Source organism: Anser anser (assembly GCF_964211835.1).
Source record: "Anser anser genome assembly, chromosome: 1".
NCBI lineage: Eukaryota > Metazoa > Chordata > Aves > Anseriformes > Anatidae > Anser > Anser anser.
Window position 1 is genome coordinate 27,024,779 of NC_139720.1, and position 9,389 is coordinate 27,034,167.

At 39.3% G+C, this 9,389-nt stretch overlaps 1 protein-coding gene across 5 annotated transcripts in view; it reads left to right on the plus strand.

Moving 5' to 3' along the window:
- ASZ1 (ankyrin repeat, SAM and basic leucine zipper domain containing 1) overlaps positions 1–8,877 on the plus strand; it is a 39,498-nt gene extending 30,621 nt beyond the window's left edge. For 3 of the 5 annotated variants that reach the window (XM_083815610.1, XM_083815611.1, XM_083815614.1), the window contains exons 10-13: positions 857–969; positions 5,792–5,897; positions 6,321–6,434; positions 8,248–8,877. In XM_083815610.1, coding sequence (XP_083671736.1) covers positions 857–969; positions 5,792–5,897; positions 6,321–6,434; positions 8,248–8,394 — 480 coding nt within the window. In that variant the 3' untranslated portion in view covers positions 8,395–8,877. The remainder of the gene's footprint in view (positions 1–856; positions 970–5,791; positions 5,898–6,320; positions 6,435–8,247) is intronic. The other 2 variants (XM_083815612.1, XM_083815613.1) reach the window with 1 other exon arrangement.
- Positions 8,878–9,389: the final 512 nt, after the last annotated feature.

Below are 9,389 nucleotides of genomic sequence, written 5' to 3' on the forward strand. Positions count from 1 at the left end.
TGGTGCTCCAGGTGTGGTCTCATAGGAACAGAGTGGAGAGGGAGAATCCCCTCCCTCGTCCTGCTGGCCACGCTTCTTTTGATGCAGCTCAGAATATGGTTGGCTTTCTGGGCAGCAAGCACATGTTGTCGGCTCATGCTGGGCTTCTTGTCAACCAGACCAATAGTTCCAGAAAGCCGGAGGTCTGAAAATCTTATATCTTACAGATTTCTGAGGCTGCAGCATGGAATTTCAGATCTCAAGAACATGAGTGAGAGCCCCCTACGTCCCAGCTTTGGAGTCCATGGTATCCCTGCAGTCTGAAGTTGTAGAGTGGCCCATTCCTGCTGGGTCTCGGTACTCAGCTGGAGAATGAGAAATTAAGTCATAGGGACTGTATAAGCCTGTGTCAAGTAGCATTTAGGCTTATGATACCTGGTCTCAATGTGAGGTGAGAAACGTATTCAGATTTTATAAGTATGCTGTCTTTCAGATACATAAAAAGTCTGCTTTTATAGAGTATTTTATGGTAGCTGAGTCTTTAACAGAATCACCTCTTAGACGATTCTGAAATACCTGAGCATAGCATCCTAACAACATGAGAGTACTTAAGAAGAAACAGTTGTTAGTTGTTTGTAATAAACAGATTCTTCAAAGTGTGATATCAGTTTTGACTCCTACTGGGTTCTTGTCGTTTCGGTTTCCATCATTAAATAGTTTAAATTTTGTGTGTTTTTCTCCTTTCAAAGTTACAAACATTGTAGTTGACTGCATTAACTTAAAAGTAACTTCTTTTGACTCAAGTAGTAGTAAACTGTTTTATGTTTAATACATATTAAAACTAAATTATAAATCTGAAATGACTTTTTAAATTTAGATTGGCATTACAAATCCCGTAGATCAACAGAAACTCCAAGATGCTATTAATGAGCTACAAGTGGAAGAAATAAGAATTGGAGATCTCCCTGAAGTAGTGAAGATGGAATTCAGGTAATAACTGTGTATTTAAGGAAAGTAAAGTGAAATACAAACTATTCAAGTGACTGTAATAACTATTCAAGTGACTGTAACATTTTCTTTAGCACAGAGCTAAGATTTTCTCACACCTTACCCCATGTATAAGCATTCATGCGAGTTAGTGGATTTTGAGAGGTGGTAGTCTACATTTTGTACAAAAGAAAGTTAGAAGCGTAGATTATTGTTCTTAGGACTCTGTTTATGGGTTATGTTGCAATCTTATGCCATTGCTTTGGTCATCTCTGAGTGATAAATTCCTTCTCTGTACCCCAGACAAGGTTACATGGCGTTGCTGTGCTAGGGTTTCACTAGGTGTGTTTATATCACACGTGGCTTCTCTGACTCCAGCGTTAACTCGTTCTTTATTTTTTCTGATTAGCTTCAGTGAGCAGATTTTTTTTTATTTCTTCAAGGAAGTAGAGTCTTGCCTTCTTCCCTTACCCATGTTTCAAGTGCATTTTTGACCCTTGCAGACTCTAACTGATGTGGTCTCTCCAATTCTCTGTTGTATCTGTAAACAAGACAGACTCTTCTAGTACTTAAATTTGAGTTTACAATGCAATAAAAAGATGTGCAGAGAGAGAGAGAAAACTTCTCTATAGGGCTCTAGTATCAACTCTACAGCACCTGTTGTACTTTATTCTGGTATAGTCTTGTGCAGTCCCATGAAAGCCAGGCCTGAGCTGAGAGAAACATCCTCCAGCAGCCTTATTAAACTTCATCAGTCCCCTAAGCACTGGTAGAACAGTTCCCATATCTGCCACTAAAAGAAGATTGAAGGCTGTAGTAAGTGTAAAGGTGTCTTAAGGTTTCTTAAACCTCTTATCCTCTGTTTTGCTGTGTAATAGTTTTTCTAAAAGAGACCTAGACTTGAATTTAGGTTCTTCCTTCTGGGAGATACCTCTTGTTGGCTAGTGCACTACTAGTCAAGAGGGTAATTCTTGCCTAGTAGCTGCACTACTCCTCCGTTAGCTACTTCTTTTTTCTCCACAACACAAGGGAGAGCTGTCTGTTCTATGTGGGAGATGTGAGGCTAACCTCATGCTCATGTTGTTCGTTGGGCTGAAGGGTTCAAGTGCATTCTGTACGTTACCTCCATCCTTTGGAGGCAGCTGAATCCCACTGGTGCTGTGCGTTAGCCCTCATGTCACCATGTGGTCCTGCTATATTTTTTTTTGTGAGTCTGTCTAGTACATTCTCCACTCCTGTCTAACCATTCTTACATAAACTGCTTGCTCCTGGTGCTGACAGCGTGCCTGTTCGTGTAACCATTACTGTGTTGATACAAAAGATCTTTTGCAGCCTGTTCGAGGTGCCTTTTTGCACCATGATGCCAAATTTTGAACTGTGGGATGTGAGAGGTTATGCGAAGCTCTTGAAAGACTGAGGTGGGCTGGGAGAGGCAGGTGTTCATGTTCTAATACAGGGCCTTGATGCTGCCTTCTTGTCTCTGAGGAGATTGCTCTGTCAAAGTTAGTACCTGTTTGCTTCCAGAAGAGAATTCAGATGAAAACCAGCATGTGTTCTCCAAGACTGAAGAACTAAAGTTCCAGCATGCCAGAAGGTACAAACCATCACAATATAGATACACATCTTAAATACTCTGACAACACCTGAACCTTTCCTATTAAAATAGAAGCTTTGCTGCTGAGCTGAGGAAGTAGACCAGGCATCTGGGTGTCTCAGTGTCCGAGTTCGGCACCATTATAAAAGGATTTTGATTCTTCATAAAGGGAGCATTAGCTGCAGTTTGAAAGGACTTTGTCCAGTTCAAGCTTCCTGCATTTTTTTATGTTAAAAATTATGCTTTTTCAAATTGGCCTATAGTGAGCAGTGTTTGGTATATGCACTCAAGCAGTACAGCTAAAAAAAAAAAAAAAGCATAATAAGTGGAGAAATAAAGTTACCAATCATTGCATGCAAAGCCACCTGGGGGGGGGAAGGGAATTATAATATGTATATCGGGTACAGTCTCATACACCAGTAATGTGGTCATCAAAAAGATTTATTTGTACAGTATGGATTTAGAACATACATTGTTCTCAAAACCAGAAAATAATTGTTTGAGTAAAGAGAAAACAAAATATGACAGCACTTGAGTTAGGGCAAGCAATGCGTGGTTTTATAGAAAACATCTTGACGTATTCTAGGCATCTGACCTTGAGACTAAAATCATAGGCTATGTTTATCTGCTATTACATAAAGATTTTACTTGCCATTTGTTCAAAGTCATTCTGTGAGAAGGAAGATCAGTCATTAAGTCATAGAAAAACTAACATAGTAGAAAATGTTGAACTGATTGATTATAAACTCACAGAGTGTCTAGCACTGTTTAGCCACTGGTGTTTTGACAGCCATTAATTCTTTTTAAAAGCGATTATATTTTGAAAACGTTACTTCCATTTGGAAGTATTTGGAAATGGAAATAACATGTCACTGCAACAGATAGGAATTCCATGAAAATGTTTTCTAAGATCTATATTGGTATAATAAAGAAGTTTTGCAAATATTTTTTCCCTCCTTTTCGTGTCCATGAAATATTAACGTAGGAATTCTGGAGGGATTCTCAAGAAAAATAACTTCTTTTGTGACAGAACACAGAAGGTGCTGCAATTGATCCTAGCTAGCTAAAAAGGTATCTTTCTAAGCGGAAAGAAGCAAACACGAAATGAAAACTAAAGGAAATAAATAATTCCGGAACAGGTTTAAAGCAATATAATCCTGGTTGCGGATAATACCGAGTGAAAATTGTGTTCTGCTTTTATTGTCACACCTTTCCTTCTCCCTTCCTGACGGACCATCTTGGTGGAACAAGTCCTAGGTGCAGAATGGTTCCCAAAGAGTTGAGTCTCCAGACTCGCCTGTCCTCCTGTGTAGATGCTGCAGTAGATCAGGCCCCAGGCTCCCAGCTGTTTTTAGGAAGCAGTGTTTTGCCAGTAGGCAGCTTAATATTGCTTGTTTGGGAGGGGTGTTGTAGGAGAAAGTTGAGAGCTGAATGAAAACAATCTGTGGGCTAAATGCAGCCTCTTTTTAGACACTTGCACACCATGGGCTTGTAGCTTAGTTCAGGTGTTTGGCAAATTGCTTTTTGACCTTTTTGCCATCAGAAGAGGTGTGCAAGGGGATGTATGTTGTATTTCAGTTTAGTAGGAGATTGCTCTAGGGAGGAGAGAGAGGTTGAGGTTTCAATCCATTTACACAGATCCTCCCCTAGATGCATTGAAGTCCTGCGATAGGGAAATGCCAGCTTAAAACTGTCTTTTGTTTTGGGCCTGATGTTACTCACCTAAATCACAGAATCACAGAATTGTAGGGGTTGGAAGGGACCTCAAAAGATCATCGGGTCCAACCCCCCTGCCAAAGCAGGTTCCTTAGAGCAGGCTGCCCAGGTAGGTGTCCAGACGGGCCTTGAATATCTCCAGAGAAGGAGACCCCACAACCTCCCTGGGCAGCCTGTTCCAGTGCTCCGACACCCTCACCGTGAAGAAGTTCTTTCGCATGGTGGTGCAGAACTTCCTGTGCTCCATCTTGTGGCCATTGCCCCTTGTCCTGTCCCCACAAACCACTGAAAAGGGGTTGGCCAAATCCCTCTGTCTCCCACACCTCAGGTATTTATACACATTGATGAGATCCCCTCTCAATCTTCTTTTCTCCAGGCTGAACAGACCCAGGTATCTCAGCCTGTCTTCATAGGGAAGATGCTTCAGGCCCCGTATCATCTTTGTGGCCCTCTGCTGGACTCTTTCCAGGAGAAAATGGCTTACAGCTAGCTGAAACTGTTCTCTGGGTGACAAAGGCACTTTTCAGAAGTTTCAGGATTTGAGAGTTCACTTGTTAAAAGCAAATGGATGATCTTACTTAACACCTCCCCCCCCCCCCCCCCCCCCCCCGTCCTTTTCTTTTGCCCAGTCAATGGCAGCAACTTTCTGGCTTGCACCATGACTTACAACTGACACTTAGGGTTCTTTCTGGCACATAAAATAAAATGAATTGAGTCACTCTCACATGGGAGCTCTGAAAACTTGGCATTGAAGTTAGCCTGTTAAATTTCTGTATCCTTTCCTCCACTCTTTGGTGACTGATTGAACTAATTTTCAGTTATCTTCCTTTCTTTTGAGCACTAAGTATACTTTTTCTTAAAAGTAAATAACATAAGGTATTTTAGTCTTGGAGAAACGTATTTTCAGATCCAGGGCCCAAGTCAGTAACAGATTCTTCATTCTTTCTATGTGCTGGAGACTAAGTGACTCCACAAGAATACTACTATTTCCCCTCCCAAAATCCTTCTCAAAAATGTAATCTGTGGGTAATGAATATTGATACATCAGCATAAAGTTGACTAAGCTCTCTACTTCTGGTGTTGGAAGACTGATCTGTATGCCCACATGCACAGGAAAGCAGTGTTCTGGGGTTATTATGCATAATCTGGTATAAAATTTCTTAAATTGATTAAAAACAGGATTGGTGTGAGTGAGAAATAGTAGTGGAGGTCAGTAGAATGTTTCCCAAAAGAGTTTGGATGACACTTTTTCGGCTTTGTGTGTAGCTGAATATTCCAGGTGACTTAATGATTTGCTACCCTTTGGGGTGGGGGGAACAGACAATCAAAGTAGCATAACTTGCCAAGATGTTAAATGTAGTATTGTGTGTTAAACAGGATAGATTTTTTTTTTTAATGTAATAAAACTGCATGTCTGATTCACTTACTAGCCAATGCTGGAAACGCATAGATGATTTTAGCTTGTGAAAAGACATAGCCTTTTACAAATAATGGAATATGGTTTTGTTTTGGTAGTGGAGATGAATGCCTCAAGTTCCTTCAGAAGTTGAATAAAGAGTGTAGCAAGCTGACTGTTCCTGTGCAGACCATAAATAATCATTTTCTCAAAAATTCTCACAAGGTATTCAACCAAAGGGAAAAAAGAATTGATTTAGAGTTTGGGGAATAGCATTGTTCTATGCTGTAAAATGAAAAATACGAATACTAATCAACTGTCTTGATCGTTGTTAGTTTTCTAAAGCTGTCCAATGGTTTTTCTCTAAAGTACAATTATTTTTTAAAAATTTATTTCAGAGTTAAGCTGCCCTATTAAAGAACATAAAGCTGTTTCTCAGTGTTTCCCCTGACAGGGGAATTCAGGTGACAGGAGCTTCCCACGAAGGCTAAAAGAGCAGTAGATCAATGTCATGCATAAATCATACAATGAAAACCTAGCATTAAAAAAGTTACATTTTTTTTCTGACACTGCCTTGTATACTACATCAACTAATTAGCATTAAGTTGTAATTTGCAGTAATTCTGGCAAATAACTGACTCTCAACAGATAGTGCTGCAGTGGGCACCAACCGAAAGATATATTGAAGTCTGCAGAGACGTGGTTTACAATGTTGAAAGGTTGGGAGAAGAAGTTGCCAGACTGAAGGACCTCGTGGAGAAGGTGAGAGTGAGGCCGTTACATTGCACACAGAAACCTGGCTGCAGTATCTTGAATGTGACAGCCATCCGTGAAATGTTCTGTACCTTGGTCTGTCTCAGCCACTTTAGCTGTAGTTTGATCACTGCATCCACCGCTCGTACCCTTCTTCCCACCTTTCCATAACAGAACGTGAAATAATCTAGGATGTTACAAAACAGTGTGGAGAGTCTCCAAATGAAGGAATAGTCAATCTTATTCTTTCTACCACAGCAAGGAATTAAGTGGGAACTACTCTTGTGCACGTGGACAGCCACTGTGGCGTAAACCACTCTGAATACTTCTTAATTAAGGAATCTTTTGTTTGGAATTATTGACTCTCAAGGAAGATACTGCAGTTTTATGGATTGAATAGGAGGCATCCCAGATAACTTTGCAGAGTGACAAAAGAAGAGGGTGGGAGAGGTCAAGGCTAGATGTTAGCACCACATCAGTCATTCTCAGACCAACACAATGATACGCTCTTGTCAAGTGGGGTCACGTTAAGTAATAGGCCAGTAAAATGAATGGCTGCTCTGGTAGAGTAAATGGAGCATCAGTGTCAGAAAGGAATCTGTTACTGAATGAAGCCATGTGGAACTCGGACCTTAAGTATAATGCTACTAATGCAATTTCCTGGAGTTCAAGTAAATTTAATGTAATATAACAGCTTTCTCCTAATAAATCACTTAACACCAAATATATTTAAGAGGTTCTAACAAAGAACTCTTTAGCTCTTTATGTTCCGTTGTTTGCATATGCAGAAGTCAACTGCATGTATATATCTGCCTCGTGTGTGCAGGCCAGTTGCGAGGGGCTGCGAGGACCTGAGTTAGGTGCTACTTGCACTTGCTGTCATCTGAATTGGAGGTTTTATAGCTGTGAAGATGCAGCATGGTGTCTCTACACCCACTGTTAAACAGGCATTAAACATTAGCCGTCCAGTTATTTTGAAAAATGTAATAATTCCCGTTCTACTAAAATAGTGTAGTGTGTTATGAGTGTGACTGAGGAAGACTAATGTGAAGCATTCTAATGCTAAATTTCTGGTGGGGCAGTATTGAATCACTGCAGAGCACTGAAACATTTATTATGAAAAGTGTCAATGTAAATGAACCAGTGAAACCTCTTAGATAGTAAGTTAGTACAAATTCCCTTAAAATCTGCTGTAGTATTTCCTAAGCTTCGTCATCACAAGGTTTTGCTTTCAGTATGCGTTAAGTGCATGGCATTCAATTTTTTGAAAGTATAGGAAATGAGGTGGCCTGCCAAGCATTACATAGTAAGGGAGGGAAGCAGGACTTACCAGTGTTTCACTTCATGACAAGGCTGCACTCAACTTCAGCAGGCATTTGAGCAGGCACTTGTATGGTACTTTCCACTCTCCCTTTAATTTCAAGGAGTCTTTGAAAGCTCAATCAAATACTTGTTTAACTGTTGTTTTAATAAACAGTTCTTCTAGTTATTAAATAGCAAAAGTCCTGGTTAAAATATTTGATGATTGGAGTTTAAATGTTTTGGTGTTGATTTTTTTGTACTGTCTATTAGTATGTTTTACTCCTGAGGAATTCAGTTTGTAAACAGTTTGTTTTCTAGTGTGTATTGCTTACAGAATCATTGCACATGAGATAAGATAAAGGCTTCCACATTGATTTCTGTTGAAGTAGGGCACGGACACACAGAAATAATATCTCAGTCCTGAGAATCTAGGATTGTGCTTTATCACATACTTCAGAAGCTTTCACACTAACTTTTTTTCTTTGTTGTGCTTTCTACATGAACTTAACATCTGCTTCAGCATGAACAGAAGAATGACCCCAGTCAAGTGGTATTCCCAGAAAAAGCACCCACCTTGGAAAAAAGATTAGTAAAAATGGGAGCATTAACATTGTTTGGGTTTGGTTTTTTCTTCTTTATAACTAAGTTAATGGCAAAGAAAGGCTGACTTGTTTTTTTTAGTGCTTTGAATACTTCTGGAAAACTTGGTCACATTATGTTTAAATTCAGTGTATGTAACTGAGCTGAACTCGTGAAAATTACTGTAGTTTCTCATTGTATCCATAATATTTGCATCCAGTAAGTACATTTGGTCTAGAATCAAAAATAAGATGTGCTTACTTAAAGGTGTCTTTAAGATTTTGTTTCTGGTACAGACAGTAGGTACAAAATCTCATCAAAGCTGCTTTTTTGCCATAAGGTTGTTACTATTTTACTGATTACTAGTTTTGTTTTCGCCTGTTGTTCAGCTGCTGTAATAGCTGCTGCCTGTTGTTCACAAAGGAAAAACAGAAGCAAATAATACTGTATCGTTTATGTTGCGTGCTTGTATTTAAAATGATCAAGCAGGTGTGTTTTGCCTTTTTAATATTAAGTATCATGATTGTTACGTTGAGAAAGATCTTTTTGCAGTATAGATTCATACGAAAAACTTTCTGGTGAGGTGTTTTTGTTTCGTTGTTTTGTTTTGTAACAGCCACAGGACTGCAGATATCTTTTTACATGTAGTCTGAAAAGTAATTTCCAACTGAACTGTGCTATTCAATTTATGCCTGAGATCTGTTTCCTCAGGCATAATTACTTCTATTAACAGTTTCATCCCAAAAAGGATTATAAGGATGCTAAAAGGATTATAGCAATCCTAGCTATGAGAATGCAGGCAACTTAGAAGGAGTATCAGCATGTTTCTTCTTGATCTGATCAGCTTTCACTACAGAAGCTTTGTGTTGAGTGATTCTCTCTTGAGGTTTTCTCCATTTAAAGAGTTGTTCGTAGTTCTGCAGCAAAATATTCGTATCTGGTTTTCAGTCTGGTTACCACACTACTAGCTGTGTTGCAAAAAAAGGGAATTGGTGTAAGTCATCTAAATCACAGTTACGTTTTTGTAGACTTCAATAAAAACATGTAAAAGTGCTGAAAGTTTGTGAAGGGACATTCTTCTAT